The sequence below is a fragment of the Bombus fervidus genome, chromosome 4 (genome assembly GCF_041682495.2).
Source record: "Bombus fervidus isolate BK054 chromosome 4, iyBomFerv1, whole genome shotgun sequence".
NCBI lineage: Eukaryota > Metazoa > Arthropoda > Insecta > Hymenoptera > Apidae > Bombus > Bombus fervidus.
In genome coordinates, this window is record NC_091520.1 from 14426121 (window position 1) to 14446390 (window position 20270).

The 20270-nt window shown below is 32.9% G+C and overlaps 3 protein-coding genes across 6 annotated transcripts in view; 2 read left to right on the forward strand and 1 right to left on the reverse strand.

Annotated features, from left to right (window-relative positions):
* The first annotated feature begins 112 nt into the window (after positions 1–112).
* Cyt-c1 (Cytochrome c1) lies at positions 113–2780 on the forward strand. The gene is made up of 9 exons (XM_072001324.1): positions 113–137; positions 283–399; positions 962–1012; positions 1281–1429; positions 1494–1626; positions 1755–1919; positions 2058–2171; positions 2237–2371; positions 2460–2780. The coding sequence occupies exons 2-9, from the start codon at positions 328–330 to the stop codon at positions 2571–2573; spliced, it is 933 nt and encodes a 310-aa protein (XP_071857425.1). The 5' UTR covers positions 113–137; positions 283–327; the 3' UTR covers positions 2574–2780.
* Positions 2464–5895, reverse strand: Uev1a (Ubiquitin-conjugating enzyme variant 1A). 2 transcript variants are annotated; one of them, XM_072001333.1, is made up of 4 exons: positions 5641–5895; positions 5064–5206; positions 4684–4809; positions 2464–4619 (listed from the first exon to the last, which is right to left on the reverse strand). In XM_072001333.1, exons 1-4 carry the CDS (start codon positions 5663–5665, stop codon positions 4479–4481), a joined length of 435 nt encoding a protein of 144 aa, XP_071857434.1. In that variant the 5' UTR covers positions 5666–5895; the 3' UTR covers positions 2464–4478. The 2 variants fall into 2 exon arrangements, with proteins under 2 accessions (XP_071857434.1, XP_071857435.1); XM_072001334.1 differs by lacking the exon at positions 5641–5895 and adding an exon at positions 5324–5571.
* Positions 5896–6871: 976 nt separating this feature from the next.
* Positions 6872–20270, forward strand: part of Src64b (Tyrosine-protein kinase Src64B) — an 85979-nt gene continuing 72580 nt past the window's right edge. For 2 of the 3 annotated variants that reach the window (XM_072001314.1, XM_072001315.1), the window contains exon 1: positions 6874–7229. The gene's annotated coding sequence lies outside the window, so the exon portion shown is untranslated. Of the gene's footprint in view, positions 7230–20270 lie in introns of all 3 variants that reach the window. The other variant, XM_072001316.1, reaches the window with a different exon arrangement.

Sequence of the window (20270 nt, forward strand, 5' to 3'; positions counted from 1 at the left end):
AACGCATTGCTTACGCTTATTATGTTTGTAGGAAAAAAACATTGTACACGAAAGAAAAAAATATTTGATAGAAGCGTTTAAAAGTTGATCTTACTATATTGGTATCCTTGATTAAAGTCGCCTTAGATAAAAGTTGTGTAAGTACCTATGGCTTTTGAATGTATGCCTTTTCTTTCTGAACAAAGTTTGTGAATGCATGCAAGAATTATGTGTGACAATAGGAAAATTTAATCGATATGAGCAATTATTGTTCCACTAGTATATAATCTATTTATTGTACAGATATTTAATTGACTAAGAATCTTGCACATTGTACCTCTGGCCAACATGGCGGCTTCATTGGGTCGGGTTTGTAAATTCGGTCTTTTGAAATCGAATTATGGAACATTATTTAACCAGGTATGTAATTTAAAAGTGTCAACTGTTGTTAGATATATTAATATGTCTATTCGAAAAATATGATTCTTTATTTGCCTATCATTCTTATAATATTGATGTATTGAAACTAATACGGATCTCTTGACGAACTATACAACTTGTCGGCTGCTATGACATTTTTCTTAGAAAATACTTTAATTTTGTATCGTCTGTTACCTTTCCAATTCTAATTAAGCATGTTTTATAACAGGATAATAAATTCAGCAAGATTTTGAAGACATTTTATTCGATGTTATGTAATAGTTATCAGCATAGAAAATTGTGATGTTGCTGTGACCAAACATATCTTAAAATTATGTGGGTAGCGTCAGAAAATCAAATTTATAACTTAAAGTACTTGAAATATTATATTATTTAAATAACTATATATCTTTCATAACAAGTTAAAACAGATAATAACAAAATTAGTTTAAAATAGTTGTCAATATCTACTACTTCAAAATATGTTACAAATTTAAGTTTAAAATAAAAAATATTGTATTACAGGTTGAAAACTCTATTTGATATTTGAATTTTAATTTAGCAGGTACATAATTTCTCTACTGCAAACCAATGGTCTAAAGGTAGAAAAGTGGTATGTGTATTTGTCTAATCAATTGAAGATGCATCCCTATCCTTATTCCTAATGTACAACCAATAAAGTATAAATTCACTAAATATATGAATACATACACATATATATGTATATATATATACATTTTTCTAGTAAGTTTTACATAATTTAAATATAATATATATCTTACATATAGTATATATATACTATATATATTTCATATATATATATACATATATGAAATATAAAGATCCATTTTAAAATACTTATATAATTAAAATAATTACAGCTGTTAGCATGTTTAGGAGTAACAGCTGGAGGTATTAGTGCATTAATTTATGCTTTGGATCAATCTGTAAAAGCTTTTGATCAGGTGGCACATGCACCAACGTACAAATGGGGTTTCTATGGAGTGTTTTCTTCACTAGATCATAAAAGGTAATTAGAAATATTATAAAAGGTAACCAATAAGTTTTAAATATATATATTTTTTGTTATTTAGTCTCCGACGAGGTTGGGAAGTATATAAAAATGTATGTTCAGCCTGTCATAGTCTACAATTTATGGCTTTTCGTCACCTTGTGGGTGTTACACATACAGAAGAAGAAGTAAAAGCTATTGCAGAAGAATATCAGGTAAATACTTTTAGGCAGTTAAAGTAGTGTTAAATGTATAAAAATATAAATAGCATGAAATAAAAATTAATAAGCTAATTGCACAATATTAATAAAACATACGTTGAGGAATATATCTTCTAATATAGGTTCAAGATGGTCCTGATGATACAGGAGCTTATTTCATGCGTCCTGGTAAATTATCTGATACAATACCATCTCCATATCCAAATGAAGAAGCTGCTAGAGCAGCAAATAATGGTGCCTATCCACCAGATCTAACATACATCATTAATGCATCACATAATGGAGAGGTAAATTGATTGAATTAAATTTTCTTACATAATTCCTAAATTGAATATTATATACGTTTTATCAGTTTTATTTGAAACAAATTATTAATATTCTAGAAGTAGAGTATTTTTAAACATGAATCATACTTTACATTCTAGAATTATGTATTTTCATTGTTAACTGGGTACTGTGATGCACCAGCTGGCATTACTATGAGAGAGGGTCAATATTTCAATCCTTACTTCGTTAATGGAGCTGTTGGTATGCCACAAGTAAGTCAGTGTAATTAAGATACTTACATAAAATTGATTCCTAAATTAATTGTATAATATTTTAGATTATCTATGATGAAGTGTTAGAATATACAGATGGCACTCCTGCAAGTGCTTCTCAAGTAGCAAAAGATGTTGTTGAATTTCTTATGTGGACATCAAATTCTGAATTTGATGAAAGAAAGAAAATGACTATCAAGGTAATAATTTATATTAATATATATTTGTTGAAATATATCCAATTATTATTATTAATCTAAAAATCATATAATTATTACTCATTTGCAGGTCATTGGTTTGGGTGCAATAGCATTACCACTAGTTGTATATTGGAAGAAACTAAAATGGTCAACTCTGAAAAATACTAAAATACTTTTCACCCCGAGATATAAACAACAGTAATACCTTTTACCTATAAAGCTACATTAGCTCGACGAAAATGATCCGACGATGTTAGATTCCAATATTGGAATGTAGTTTTATACCTTGTTTGAATGTTGCAAAAACATAATTGCACGGAACTGTAAACGTTTATTTAATACGTCAATTGCCTTGTACATATAACTACAATCAATGTCATCGTCAGATAGAAATAAATTGTTAAACTTATTTAATTATATATTCATTGCCTAAACAAAAAAATTTCCTAAATATAAATATTATAAGGAATGAAAAAATGATTTAAAGATAATTTCTAAAGAAATTTGTTTATTTTTTTTTTAAGCTTGACTTCATCGACATGGAGTAATAATTATTTAATATTTTTATTAGTATGAATTGGATTACACTATTACATTACTTATAGTGTAATACTGAAATGCAAAGCTAATGAAGAGGTATGTATAATGTTTCAGGTAGTTGAGAATTTCATAATATTACACGATAAATGTGGACTTGTGTTAAAAATCTCATACTTTGGTTTGGATTTACTTTAAAAGTAAGGATCAACATCTCTACAATTTGGACAATAAAATTTCAAAAAATTATATTATGTTTGAAATAATTTATGATTATATTTCTCTCTCTCTCTTTTTTTCTAAAATGTAACATAATTATGGAAAACTTTTCTTCCCCTCTGTATACAACTTTATGGGAACGGTATAGTTCATGGCAATTCATGATAGAATTACACTAGCATTCAGACCTGGTTCCCTAATCGTTGAAAAACTACTTATGGTACTTTGGGTATTTATTAAAAGTTAAGTATGATTTTATTAATACATCAATTATGAAGCTTTGATCAAAGAGTAAATAATACATGTTTGCATTATATCTGCACTATAATGATAAGAAGAAACTGAAAATATATTTCTAATATATAAATAGTGGAATATATGGAAAGTTAAGCATTTTTAATCTAATGCTTCATAAATTGATGTATACAATGATGCAAAACACTATACCATTAACCACATGTTATTACAAATCAAGTTATTACTTTATATTTTCAATTGTAACATAATTTGTTTATCAGTTAAGAAATACTTTTTTTTATAGAATAAGAGGCCGTTCTTGGATGATGTCTCAACCAAACACGCTCAATATATGCTCACTTTTATGCTACTTGCACAAAAAGGCACATTATTACATTAAATATTGATCTCAACAACCTGCTATTTGCTAAAATCTTAATAACAACTAACAGAGAAGAAATAAAGTAAGGCTTGATAAAAATGAGCACACAGAAACATAAATTATTAAAATTTAGAATTGTCTACAATAGTAATTACTGAGACACCTCCACAAATCATGAAATGGCACTTATGCACAAACTGAAATGTCATTCAGGCAATTTTGTTTCATTTAAAAAACTTTGAAGGCATAAGTTATTCTTAGTGATTATTACTTTTATTACACAGTCTGTGTTTCCAGTTTTAAGAATCAAAATATGACTTTTGTTTTAGATTGTATTAACTTAAAAAGCTGAAACAGCATTTCCTTAAATTAAATATGTGTGCATGGTCTTAAAATATTAAAATGAAAATATTAATTTTACACATACAAACATATACATATATATTATACAAGTGTATATATGTTATGCTATATATGTATATGAAATATGCTTCAAGTTTAAGAAATAATAAGTAGTAAATGATTCATGAATTTTGTAAGTAAATATTTTACTAAATTGAAAACACTGAATCAACTTTTATAGTCATCATCCCCCTTGCTTTTTTTATACAGATGTCACTTCTTAGTATATGTCTTTATTCGGCACCCATTTAATATTATTTGGTACCTTTATTGTATCTTGCCCCATGCTACCGCAGAAAGGAAGAGGTGTTGTGTTTACATGTGGTTAGGCTAAAAAGTGCTACCCTCTGGAGGCTGAGACAATTTCATATTTTCTTTCAATGTCATTAAACGGCGAAGTTCTTGAAGAACTGTCTTAATTGTATATTCTCGTTGCCATTTTGCAAGTACTGGTACACTGCGGTTATCAACCTATAAAATTTAAAATCAAATACATATTCCTATTTCATTAAAACTGAGAAAAAGTGATACTTACCGCACCAGTAGTGCTGTTGATACAATTCATATTGATCCTGCTTAAAAATCTTACATTGGGAGCATCATCTGGATATCTCTGACCACAATCAATTTTCAAACTATACATCCTATTTTCATATGGTGTCTAAAAAATGTATACTATATAAGTAACATATTTGGTTAGTGATATCAAAATATTTTCCTGTTATTAATAATAACAGTTATCAATTTTATTAATTTTATTTTACTTTTAACATAGTTAATTCTCTGATTTATATTTACACAATACAAATTCATGAAAAGATTTTAGAATAACAAAAAAGATATTCCATAGATAATTAAAATAATATAACTGAAATTAATTTATCGAAGTAGAATTAAAAACTTAGAAAAAATTACTCTAGGTGGTCCAATTATCATTCCAGTCCAATGTGTAAGAGTCATGTCATCATCGTTTTCCAAGCCCCAACTGATTGTACCATCACCTACACCTTTTTGACCTTGTTCTAATTCTTCTAATAAACGAAAGTTTCGAGGCACAACTAAAAACATAAAACTAAAGTTATCTTCCACGGAACTATGAATGAAATGTTATTAATTAAAACCAGTGAAACAAATACAGGTTATGATTCTGTGATTTTAGACATAGTGTAACTTGCCTCTTGTTCATATTTTCATAATCTCCTCGCCAATATATATAATTTTATATATATGAAAAAAAAAAAAACAAAATAATACTGATATTTTCGAAACGTTGACGAATCATTGATTAGTTTTATACACGTTTACTGTGCGTGATAACTTATTATAACATTATACGTCTGCTCTTGTATTTTATCAAAATTTCGTAGATGTAATTTTCATAACGATATTTTATTTATATCATTTATTAACCTTAACTCTTGAAATTTGTAAAAGTACGAGACCTACTTGTTGTTCCCATCTTTGGTCCGTAAAACAGACATAAAATACTTACCTACACCGGTAGTAGGTACCGCCATGATATCTTATTTTTATGAAGCGCTGTATATTTTTCTAAAGAATAGCAAATAACACCAAATAATGTATCCGAAACGAATTCACTTTAGAATATACGATTCAACTATAATGCAAATCTTTCATCACCCAAAGCTAAGACGAAGAAAATAATACCTAATATTCAAGTGAAATTCACTTTGCGAAAATTCAGCCAACCTCCGTGAGGTTGTCTGTTTCCACAGACTATTCACTTTCTAGACGGGATTATCGCATCATAAGTTTCATATTTTGTAATTACTATCGTTGTTTTTATAAACTGTAAGGCAATTTTTCTCATTTTCCAAATTTAGAAACACAACATTTATGATATTTATAATCATATGATTGTAACATTACAAAATGACAATTCAATCATTTTAAACGAATTTTATTCCTTCTACTGATATAAATTATTTTCTATAAAAAATGTAAAGAAAATGATAGAGTATTAATATATATTAATAATGATTTTTTGTTGTAAAGAAGATTATCTACAAATTTTTTAATTAAAATTTATTATAAAATTTCATAGGTCGATGCTTATATTCAAATTACAATTTATACAAGATGTTTCAGTATTAATGATATAAATCAGATAGGTAGGAATGATTCTACACGAAAAAGTAAGTCGGAAATACGGAATAAATTTTTTTTATTTGAGGCTTGTTTTTTATTTATATTTCGTTTTCGAGAAAATTGAGTTTGAAAATTTATCGAGTACATACATATACTTGAACTTGGTTAATACCGGGTTGGAAAGGAGGTTAGCCTACGTATGAAAATATGTAAGTGGTAAGTCGAAAATATAGAACAAAATTTCTTCATAGGTCGTTTCGATTCTGTGAAAATAAAATTTGAAAATCGATGAAGTATACGTATACCAGGTCTATTCTTAACTAAACACATTCAAATTTTAATTTTTTGAAAACAAGGCCTTAAACAAAAAAGTATTATTTTACTTTTTTCATTAATTTTTGCATGTAGAATAATCTCCTGATGATTGTTTACTTGTACTCAGTTGGTAATTAGCTAAATTCACATATGCTAAACAAATATTCAAATTGGACTTTTTTGAAAACGAAATCTCAAATGACAAAAATTTATTCTATATTTTACACTTGCTTTTTCGTGTACAATCAGCCAATTTCATTTATGCCATCAATATTGGGACATCCTGTAGATATAAATATTAATATATTACTGTAAATATTGCATTTCATGAGTAGAGTCGGGGCTCCGTATTTCGTCGATACGGTTATGAACGATACGAATACTATAGGGAAGGAAGGTTGGTTGGTACAAATGGCGTCAGTTCGTAGAGGGGAGGAAGTCGGTAGTATCGCGCCGGCTGCGCAAGAGCAGCCTGCAAGACAGATTTTCTAATAATGAACAACCCGTGGTAACTGTCAGTCTGCTCGTGGTGCATTCGTTGACTCTTGGCTGCGCACAGTGTGTTCCGACGTGTGTTAAAATGTGCTGTATGTTTCATTGAATATTCCATTGAACGCGGATTACTCGAAGAACGTCGAAACTTCTGCTGTAACACAGGTAAAAAGAATTTGAATTTTTCGCATTAAAAGTTTCCCTTGATAGCCGTGTGTGCTGTTTGACATACGTACAGATATGTATACCTATTGGAGTGCTCACCATAATAAACAAACGAACGCCATTGACCTTTAGTTCCGCACATTGTTGGTAATTTCTGAATATTATATCCAAAAGCATTCTTTTCTTAACAAATTATATTTTGTTCATCTTCTATAATAGTTCATTTACACGAGTCTTTAGTTCGAATAATATTTGTGTCAGTGTTGGAAGGTATCCTTGCAAAAACTGTAAACAGAAGACATCGAATCAAAACAAGTGCTTTTCACGTAGAGAGATAAATAGTAAGTGGCAGGACAAAAAATATTCTAGTGAAAATTTGTAGAAATTAAGTAGTATTCTTTCGTAATTGACTAAAATTCGACGTTTGATAAATTACATTGTAACTTATTCTAATCGAAATGCATAAAATAATCTTTATACATTTTATTTTCATACGAAAAACATTGTTATTATATTTATTAATTATATAGATACAAAACACATTTGAAGATGACAAAATATATCCAAAACGGTGACCAAATTTTAATCTAACTGTGCGTAAAGCAAATAGCGCACTCGTCATCCATTTTAATGTAAAAAGTCGAAAGAATGTAGAACATCTTTGATAGCGCTTACTCAAAATACATGTATATTTAAATCTCATTTATTAGTTGCCAATGGGTTTCTAACATCTCGTAAACGGGTGGTACTATCGCGTTACAACGCGCTCGGTCGGTTTACGGTGGCTGCCGTAAATGTTCACGGGGAATCGAACAAAACGATAATCGCTATCGTCGCAACTACAATCGAGTTTCGATAGTTTCGCGTCCCACGAACCTATTATAAACTCGGTTAGTTTTCACCCATCGAATCCTGCCTACTTTCCATCCGTGATCGTTCAACATTGTTGTCAATGAATGATCTCGGTAGTGAACCGTGAAAAACAGAACAGAGGCAATGACGAGGACGAAAGTAAGAGAGCCAATAATGCGTATCCTTCTCGGTTTGTTACGAGGAACGGCCGTTTGTTCCGTTCATATGTATACCGTTATAGGCGCGATTAGCACTTAGAATCACTCGAATAATCAAAATGATTAATTCATAACTTTCCATTGGCATTTTACAAGCTTACAAGGCGTGTATGAGATTAGAATGATTAATACTAGAAATATTGGAATAGTCGAAGTAACCAATTCGTAATTTTCCCTAGAAATTTCATAGATTTACAATGATGTATATATTTAAGGTTTTCAACCTAACCTTATATGTATTTCAATTCAGAAATGTGATATTCAACGCTAGAACTATGGAAATAATCAGAATAGTCGAAATAGAGATTTTATAGATTTACAATTTAAATTTGAATAATTATCTTTTACTAAGGTACATTATGGCGAATATTCGCGTTATATATATATATTTTTTAAATATCATTTATCTTAATTTCTTTGATATAAAGTTTGTAATTTAGTGAGTATTTAGTTTGGGGATATTCGATTCGATAGAATCGGTCCGCCCAGAAATCACGCACAAGGGAATCGTAGCGAGGTATATAGCCATAGCGCATGCCGTAAACTTTCTTTAATTGTAAATCTGTCGTTGCGTGGCGTCGCCGGCACGCGCGTGCGACATTGCGCTCGCGAGCTTTCACCGGAGAACCGCACGCGCCTACTTTGCAACGTGGATTGACCGTTATCGTTCACGTTCGATAACATTGTGCTACGAAACGCTGATACTACAAACTACTGATCGTATTCCGAAACACGATTTATGGATATCTATAAAACGTTTTATCGTCGTTATCAGTTAGCGCTGTTTGAATAATAGATATATAAATGGTAATTTATTTCTTATATTGGTAAATATGACATATCAAGTTGACAATATAATTTTAGTTTGAAATTTTTTGTACGTTTGTGTGAAAGATTTAGATATTTGTATAAAGAAAAGGTTACAAAATGCCATACCAGGATGAAAATTTTTCGTATGGAAGTCTGATTTAAGTATCACATTTTTCTTTCGGTTTCTGCTTATATTCCTAAACATTACGTTAACGTTGTCGATTATAGTTTAGTATAAATCTAGTGATTCGTTATCGATTTGAGCTATCAGTATCTATTGGTTTAACATTATCGGAATTATAACCGCGTGCATACTTGATACAATTTCAAAATTGATTTTATCGAAAGAGAAGCCTTATTTCAACATTTCTTCCTTATTTTTGATTCACCTTTTTAATATTAACAATTTAAATCGTACATTATTTGCCGTAGTTTATCTATTTTTATTTAGGGAATTTTTCACCCAACTGTATATTATTTTATCATTAAAAAGTTTGATAAATTTAATAAATTTCACGCTACGATTAAACTTTTTCTAAAAACTGTAAAAAATCTTTTGTTTATCAAAACAAGAGTAGAGTATAAAAATTCGAAAGCCATAGTATAGATAAATACGATTAATAATGGAATGTAAATTGATCATTTCACTGTTTTATGAAAATCGTATTTTCTGCCATGAGTCCGTCGAGCTATAGTATTGCATAAAATGTATTTTGAGTTTGAAAGCATCGACGAATACTGTGCTTTAGGTTCCTCTTTCTGAACAGATGATTGTTTACACAGAACGGTATGCAGATTTGTTTCATATCGTATCAGAGCACATATTTCACTTTATAAACTCGTCGAATGGTAGAGTTTTTCATTCGAACTCGAATGACAACGTTGCTCGATAAATACGTAAATGAAAGATTGAAATTAACGAAATGAGCAATTCTGACATTTTGTTAATGCCTCTAATTTGTAATAATAATATCGAATGCGTAAGAGGCTTTTCTGTTTATGGAAAGTAATGAAAAGAAATAAGCTGAAACAAAATTTATGCGAACATTAAAATATTCAGTTGAACAAAGCGACGCGAAAGCATCGCGATCGTTAATAAAAATACGGGAGAGCGAGTATGACGATGCAAGCGGCATTTTCTATCTCGGAATAATCACTGTTTTGCCACTGTTCGCGATTAAGGTCATCGAAGCTATAGTACATTTCTGACAATGGGGGATTTTACGTTGTTTTGCAATTGCTAGAAATTTGCGAAGGAATCTCTTCTTTATTTATTTGTTTATTATTATTACGATCGTTAGGCTGTGAATATTCACGTAAATTCATATTTTTATGAGTACAATTAAAGAAATGTAATTTGGATATTTGCATAGAAATTTCGGTCTAATCATTACTACTATCTTTATGGGCATACGAAGGAAGTTCAAATACAGTTTTCGTAAAACCATGGTTTTTAAAATGGTTAAAATACAGTTAACCGATGGTGGCTCCAAATATGTACACGTATCATTATACTAAGTACTGGAATTGATTTTAAATCTTTTAGCCTTTTCCATATTTTCTTTCCTTTCTTACTTCGTCATAGTCAAACTTCAAAATGTCATCCATTTCTTTAATTATTGATTCTCATAAAAAATGTGTGAATTCGAAGGGTTACACTACCCTCGATTCCAATTATTTCTCTTTAAAAAAATGTGTGTATATTACTGAAATATGGATAAATATTTGTATAGAATGTTGATGGAACAAATTTTATAGATTTTTAGTAAAAGGATGGCTAACGAAAGCCTTAGAAAACGCGTTTTATAGTAAGGAACATTGTAACTATTACTGTTACTCTTTTTTTTTTTATCTTTCATTTTTATTTTACCAAACCAACGAGGTAACAAGCACACGTATAATACAATCATGCGTTTTAAAGCAACATCTTGGAAACGGAATGAAACATTCGTCGAAGAGGTTGCTTTATCTTTTCTGTATTCATCGTACGGTCTGTGCATTACGTTGCAAGAAATAAGCAATGACATACTTTAGAAAATGTTCGGGGAAAAGACGAAAGCGTATGATTTCACGTGAACGAAGTAAAGAAAAAAGTAAAGATGTTAATGTATCAGGCATGGCTAACTCAAAACCATTTTAGTCTTGCTACAGACACTTAGAGTCCTCCGCCCACCAGCGACATTTAAAAGAACGATACTTGCGTCAAAGTATCTTTAAATACGACAAGATGAATTTGTGTCGGTGTTCTGAATAGGCTTACGTCAAAAACAGCGTTAGAAGCTTGGAACTGAAATATCACTGTAACTAAATCTGTACGTATCTGGAAGGTGCGTAGGATTGCGTTTGAAATCTTCTTAAATCTTATTAAATACATTATTGATTCCTGATGAGCTAAATCATTTTTTCAGAAATTATCGAAGAAAATGAAATTTTTGAGAAATTCGATCGTACGAATATAAAAATTTCTATCTCAGCTTGATCAAATCGAAAAATTTCTATATATTTGAAGGATGATGTATCGTTAATTTTTCTTACTGCATGTTTTTACAAAATCAATAATAATATTAATTAGATGCAACGATTTAACACATTAGATATTTCACGATCAAATTATGATGGTGATCTCGTAGAGATCGTGTCGAGTCACTTAAGCCTTCCATTCGCTAATGACTATGTTCCCCATTGCCCTAAGACGGTCTCCCTAGAAGTTGTCGGATAAAAAGAAGAACCGGTACAGCCGGGAAGAATTTCTTTATTACGATTTCTCGAAATATTCTCTTTGCGTTTCGTCCTGTTCGAGCGTGTTTTAAATGCAAAACACCACTTTTCACGAGCAACGCCATTTAGCACTGAAACGCGACCATTAAGGGGAGATCTTTTCGTGCCTTTCATTGTCGCGAATGAACGATTACACTAACTTTCGAAAATCAGGAAAGTACGTACTTTATTCTTCCTTTAGAAATCCGTATCTAGAATCAGCTGAACTCGGCTTTTTAATATTGGATCGGATATAGTAAAATATCATTGATACGACCAATATATGTAGTTAGTATTATACTATTAACATACTATTAACATATTACGATAGTATAAAACGTAGAATATGTATGTATACACAACGGAGTATTTAGTAATGAAATAACTTAATGAAACTTTAGCTTAACTTATCGCGATCATTCAATTCATTATTCAAGTAAAAAGATAATCATTGTTACACTATTACGCGAAAGCTGTGATAAATTCGTCGTAGCGTACATAAGAATAGCATAATTTATCATTTTTATATCTTTCACATAACTTTTCCATTTATATACGGAACACGGTTTTAAACTGCAAACAAACAGTACAAAACTCTGATAAAATTGTCGATAAAAACGTGTAATAAAATCGCGATTCCTCTTTCTCGGATATAATATAAGCCAATCTATATCTAATATAATCACACCGATTTACTTGATACATCCGAAAAGTTGCAAATCTTTTATATTAACTTAACCATAGTATAGTGTTTCAACGTGGCTCGTTATAAATATAAGTTTCGTTGGTCGTTGGTTTATTCATGGTTGTTGCGCCTCTAGACGGAACTGCGTGTAAATCTAATCCACGTAGCACCTCCGGTCGACGCGGGTCGTGCAAACGCTTCCACTGGATTCGTGCCAGTTATCCGTCGAAAGTCGCGATTTAGAGGGTGGGGACATGTGGCCTCGAGTTTTCCTTCCTTCGGAACGGTCCTTTGTGCCCTTGGAGACTTCATCGACTCGGTTACAGTGGCATTCGTATCGCGGAAGTAGGCAATTCCACGTGCTTCCCTGGTCGAGCTGCTTGTAGTCGCGTTCTCAGATAAGGATACGAAATTTTGATTTAAATCTGCCCTCCTTTTTCTCTTTTTATTCCTTCGCTCTGCTTGTTGTCGAGTATTTAGTTCATCTATACAAAAAAAAGCGATAAATGGTCGAAGAGATGATATTAAAATTTTCTTCCTATTTTCTTTTTATGGCCAAATAATGATAGGTAAAAGTACAATATAAGAATTTTGAGTTTGATTATTCCTGCGAAAAGATTTGCGAATGTTACTGAAACAAGAATAAATGTATTACGTGCAAAATGTACAATAGTAAAAATGTATATTTATATTTATGCAAATATCTTCGTTGAAAACATTAAAAAGGATGTACAACTTCGTTTTTGTATTTTTTTCTAACGAAAAGACTCTTCAAAACTGTAATCCTTGTGTTCTCGTTTGTTGTGAAAATATGTTGTTTATTCGTTTTAAATGTTAATAATAATAATAGGTATTTATATTTATGAAAGTACGAATAATTTTAAAATTTTGAAATCTACTTTTCACGAATTAAAATAGGGACGCAGTCGTATCAGTATAGCACATCGTCGCCGGTTTAATCAGATGAGGTATGCTAGTCCGCCATAAAGGGGACAAACAACAAATTCAAATGGTTTCATACTATAGTTGCTGGTATAATATATCACTCTACGTAGCTCCCTTCCATTTCTGAAATGAGATTTAATTTCCATTCTCATTAAGCGCTGGATATACGATGGAATATAAAAAATTGCGATTTAAGTGAGAACAGGATGATACTTCGTACATGCCGAATACGTGAAATAGCTTCTTTCGTGCGAGCACGATATTTCATAGAAATTGAGTTCGAAAATCTTACGAGTACGCTTGTCTACTACGTTTTTTTTTTTCATACAATTCAATTCTGCTTATTACGTAGATATGTATTCGTGCCAGAAGATGCGAATGATACTGTCGAAAATAAAATTGGAAATTTCTGCAAGAAATTCTGCTATAAAATTGATAGAAAAATTGGATAATGCGAGTTTACATTTTCGAAAATCAGACTGAACATCCCACAAGGAATTGTTTCGTAAAAGTAATAAAAGTATTGCATGCTTGAGCCATATCTTTATGTCATCTTTGTCTGCCATTTTGATCTATCTACGTTAAGTTGAAATTAGTAGTTGCTCCAGTTGCGTGACTTATTCTTATTCACGATGCGAGTAACATTTTTAAACATAAAATTATATATTCTACAAGGAACTTTATCATGCAAATGATAAAGTAGCCAGATAGTTAGACTTATATATTTATGACAAACGTATTTCTTGTGTCTGCCACTTCTGTTTATCTACGTCAGAAACGAAACTCAAGATTAGAATAGAACATCTAACGTAAAAATATCTATTTAAATTCTATTCCCTTAATTACCACGACAAAGATACGAATTTGCATAAATATTCGCAGTCTATTTATTACCATGAAAAATAGATCATCGTTACAGAGAAAAAAAGACCTTGTGAAAGAATGTATATGATAGATATATGGATAGGTGTTTCACGCGTAATTTTTATTTTCCTCTTTACCCGTCGAATCACCCTGTTTTCTCGTTTGCACCCCCATATTTGCCCTGTTCCGTTTGTTCGTCGAGCACGCGGCATGGCGTGTTTGTCGAACGCAACATCGAGCATATACAAAAGCGCGAGTTACGAGACGCGACAATTTCTTTTGTACAGGGCAAAATATGTATTCTCGAACAATTTCGTAGATAGACGGTCCACGGACCACCGAATATCATTCCGCACGTTATTGACGCGGCTAGCTTTTCAATTATTCGCTCGGCCAATGGAGATGCTGAAACGCGAAGAATCGATTTATCGAGCGTCGGACGTGGCCAGTGCCCAATCATTCGATATAAAACAATATCTAGACTTGGTAATTCCACGTTAAATTGTGCCAGTTTCGATTAATTCTACGTTATCAATAGAATAGCTGTTTCTATAATTGTCATTTTATTTCTTCTACTTAAATAGAAGAGTATAGAATAAAGAATCACATATAGAAACATTTTATTCAATGGGGATTTCGATTCCTATAAAGGCAAAGAAATAACCGACTTGTAATTTGCAAACAATATTTGCGACGTTGTATTTGCTGTATCGACGATGTTACGCAAGACTTACCGTTGCTGGTAATTTGTCAAATTTCGCTACCTATGTCGTATAGCTTCGATTATTCCAGAGGCAGCGTGAATTTATTCCAACATACGATACATTTAATATCAAACGTTTATATAAACATACCTATTAGCAAACATCAATATGTCCTATATACCCAAAAATTAAGTTGGTTAGTAAGTCATAATGACATTTATTTTAATTATAATACGTATATGTAATACGCGTTTAACAACGCGACAGATATAGATTGTTCGAGGATTAAATCGTGTGGTGGCTGCAACGTCGGTCAAAGACAGGAGAAACGGGGCAACGAACAATGCGTCTAGGACGATTGCCGATGAAAAACCTTTGGGAAAATCGATCGTCGGCCCGTTCCCCGAGTTTTTTCCCTAGCCTCTAATCTCCAGGGGTTGTTCAGAGTCCCCTGTGTAGCGTCCTTCGAAACCATCCTTATTTTAGGTTCGCTCACCCTCGAAATAGTTAACGAGATTCATCGCGTCGAGCTTGACGGTAACTTTCTGAAAGACAAAACAGAAACAGAACGAAAAATAGAAAGAAAATATAGGATAAGGTGTAGAATATAATTGTGATTCTTCGGATTCAATCGTGTTACACTATTAACGTGAATAACACGTTGCACTTTGTTCTGACGTTCGAACGTGCAGTTCGCTTCCTCAGGGTAGATCTGAAGATGAATTTGCCTCGTAACTCGTTAAATTTGATTATGAACAATTTTTATTCCCTCGAGAATTTCTATTCTTTTTCGCAACCGATCAAATCACTTCGAAGTAAATACCATAATTGTTATTTCCTTCCATTTTTATATATATTTAGTAATTTTGATCATTTACTTCCGTGTTCATAGAATAAATAACGATAAGCGCGAATGCGTTAAACTTACTGAACCCTGGCTCTTACCATTCTTCTATGTAAAGTTGAAGATTGACTTTTAAGATGTCGAAGCTTAGGCGACTGAAATAACCACCCTATCTTGTAGTAGCTCCTAAACTCGCATCACTCTCGTTTTCACAAATCGATACGCACTTTTACGCGCGCGTCACGCAGAGAAAACGCTTCCGTTCCGTTTCGTTCCGCTGTTGCTAACTCATGCAAGTCTGCCTGATTTTCTTTCTCTCTTTCTCTCTCGTTTCCTGTGTACAAGCGGTGGCACAAAAAGCTTCGAGGCCTCTTATCACATTTTCTTCCTTTCTTCTCGCTCTCTTCTCTCCTCTTCACGGTGGGAAATAATGTTCTTTGACGCGAGCGCCTCGCGATTCCGCTTTCCTAACGAGAAACAAGGTGCACAGGAATTCCTTTGAGCCGTTTTATCGAAGGAAAAGGGACAGGTTCGCGTCTCTCTCACGGCTTGGTCGATCTCGTTGCTCGATATTCGTTTCCCGTGTTCCACCGTATAAGAATCCCCGTGCTTCCATGCCGCGCCCGGACTGTTTACCTCAGAAATTTGATGAAAAGCCCTTTGACAGGCGAACGTTCCACCGCCTGTTTCGCCGCGTTTTCGAAACTTTTCCGAGGGACGTAATTGTTTTCTTTGCTAGACGCCATGCTTTACGCCCTCTCACGCTCCGAGGGAGCTATTCGAAAGTTCTGCGAATCTAGGACGACGTTTACAGCGTGTCAACTTAAATGATTGACTGATATTGTTATATTTTCAGCAAGAAGTTGGTAATAATTAGTAAGGCAAGAGCTTTTAATGAGATTGATCTACCGATCAAGCGTATTTTTTGTCTAACTAATCAATTTTAGTTTGCGAATATCAAAGTTAGATTGAAATATTGGCGTGAATTTTCTTGCTGCTTATTGGTAAAATTTCTAATATCCCTGTTCGTATTTCTTTTATCTAAAAATGCAGGTACATTTTGTTTATATTTGTGTTTATCACTTTTTAATAATCAATTTCAATTTGTACGTGCATCGCGTTTCTGATTAGAAAAATCAAAATTAAGTTAAGATGTTGGTTTTGATTTTTTTTTTTATAGTAGTAAAATTTGTGATATCTTTGTTCTGCAGCGTTACCTAGGAATATGTATAATTTTTCCATATTTCTTCCACTCGTATGACTCGTACTTCACTCTATCAACATTACAACACGTCTACGTTTCACGGATCTAATTACGTCCTCACTACACGCGCAATTACCGATTCATTTGCGAAAACACTCTCCGTTCGCCTAATATTTACAGTTACCTTACGCGGTATGAATAACATTAACCACCATTAATGGACACCGTGCTTGCTAATGTGGTCCAAGAACGTTTATGGTGGGCATACCAGGACAATCGAATGCACGCGTGCATACAAATGTATCAATGTGATCAAAAGCACTGCTTTTCACAACTAAATAAAAGCCTCTTAATATATAATGAAATTTATCATTTTAATGTGGAATTCTTTGATATCAAATTAAAGGAAGAAATCATTTATATACCGATATGATCTTTTTCATATTTTGTTCAAACCAATCGTAAGATATTTTTTAACGTAGAAAAATATAATTGCGTGGAAAATGATGGAAAGCGTATACTTCTTCGCTCTTACACGATCCCACTCACAAGAAATTCAATTTATAACAAAGCTGAATTTCAATCAGAATTTCCCCTATTTTCATCCCATCTTTTTCCCCTTGTTATTCTCACACCAAAATTATTATTTTTCTCCGTCTTTGTTCGAAGAAAAACACGGACGAACGAAACAAAAAATGGAGCAAGAAATAAAAAAGAAAAGGAAGGAAAAACCATGCAAGATCGCTTGACCTACGGCTCGTCGTATCGTCGAGTGTTAAACCATGCGCGTTGCGCAAATAGGTTGCCGTGCTCATTAAGTATACGAGGTGGAAAAAGCGTTCCTGGCCCCGGTGTCGTCTATATATGCACGTTAGAGTTAGGGGACCTCCTCCCCCATCGGGGTAGTTGTACTATTGATTTTTTTCGCCCTGTCCCGTTGAATTATCGAGAGGCTCTCTCTCGTGGGCGATCCTGCTGGCACATTGTGCTGTCCTCGACACGAACCCATCATACAGAAAATCGTACGCGTGTTAAAGGAGAAAGCGATAAAGGACTCGTGTGATCCACGGTAACATCCGCGTACTGGTAACACGTTCGCGTCTCTACTTTTTATCCCTACTGTATATATATAAGAATTTAATCGTAAGACTGGTTTTATACGGATATTTTATCATTATAAGCATCTACTGGTTTTTGTCCGTGACTTCGTTCACGTGGACTACTAACGTGGGAAAAAATATTTAAGCGGATGAATTATTTATGAATGGAATATCCACATATTCTTTATACTAACAGTTAGGTTCTTCTCCGTAGTAAACAATATTAAATTATAAAATTTAAGTTCGATCTCGGAATGTATACAATTCAGATGCCAGGCTATTTCTCAGCTTCTACAAAATGGATCGAGACGGAACATATCCTATTTTCTTTGCTGGACACTAAGCTATAGAACAGAGAAAACCTTACCAAAATCCGTTCGGTAGTTTTCACGCGACACCTATACGAATAGACAAACATTTTCAAAATTAGATTTTTCGACTCCATAGCTTATGCGCTGTTTCTGGATGACCGTTTTATTTTTCTTCTCTTTGCTTTACTCAATATACAAACACTACTGTGTATCTATATAGATATAGATATAAGTAAGTATTATACCGATGACGATGCGCGCATATCTCTATCTAATCTGTATGTTTTTGTACATTAAAATCTTCCATAAATGCATAAGCATCTGCAGCCTGTTAATAATGTTGGAACTTATTGAGTAATAGTTAAGAATGCTATATAGAATGTCTTCTTCCACTCCATTCCACTGAATCAAAGACTAACAAGGGATATTTTTGATACGAGCCCTTCGATTCTTTGATTGTGTAAGAAATCAATCTTCGATTGTGTAAGAAATATAATATAGATATTTATAGTTGTTCATAGCTATATATTTATAATTGTTTTCCAATTAGGAAAGAACGGTCGACACGAAGGTATTCTATTTTATAAATGGATATACTGTACCACGTATTTTCTTGTATTTTATTTCTAAACAAGCATCTCACGCGGAACTCTCCTAAGAACAAAGATATAGGTCTGTCTTCAGAGTAAAATAACCACCCTTACTCCGAAAGGTTGAAGAAAACAGCTATCATTTACACTCGATCCGTTTCGTAATAGTTCCGACGCGATACTTCCAATTAAACTGTCGGGCGATCGAGTGGGTGAGCGCACGCGGAAAATTAACGAATATTCACCGGCATTTTCCAACGACGACGCCACCAATTACGATTATTGATTGAGAGCTGTCGCAGTTCTCTCTCTCTCTCTCTGTAAAAGCATCGACGCGCGAGAAACTTGCAGTATCTCTATCGGAAAGCCGTGAAATAATAATTCGCCAGGGATATTAAGTATAATTGTTGTCCGTAAACCAAGAGAAAGGGGAGAAAGGTTTACCTCGTCGGTTGGAAAGAAGAGGAAAGTTCTTCCCTATCTGTCGAGCCGAAGGACTCCACCAACTTCCCCTGTCGTTTTCCACTTCTATCCACCGCTGTATGGTATTACGTCCAGCCGGGGTACAGTTTAACCGTAATAACGAGCGGACTCAGGCGGAGGTGTAGCACGGCGGTGTTAGATTAATCGAGCGAATCGCCCACGTATAGCGTATGGCACGTAGAACATTTCTCACCTGCCCTTTTTTCCTCGTGCCCTGTTCTCACTGTCTTTTTCTCGCCCACCTTTCTGTCTTTGTCGCGTATATAGAGGCTGTTTCAAAAAGGTAGGGCAGATTTTAGGAGCACGCGATATTCATCGAAACGAGTAAATTTCATTGGTGTAGTAATAATAAAATCAAAATCATGCGGTGTTAGTTTAAAAGAAGACTGTATATTCTTCTGTTATCTTCCATATCGTACAATTACTGTACATTACTGTACATGTTAATATCTGCCGTGGTTACTTTCTTCGATCTAACCACCCACTCGATAAGTTATAGATAGACGCGCAATAAAGTCATACGTTTCATGTTACTTCAAACTCATAACTAGAATCATCTTATAACTCGAAAGTTCACGATATTCGTGAACCTGTGTTTATTAATCCTTTCGACAGAGGGCAACTAGATATTGTCATTTTAAATCCTGAAGGGTCATTTAAATATTAAATGACAG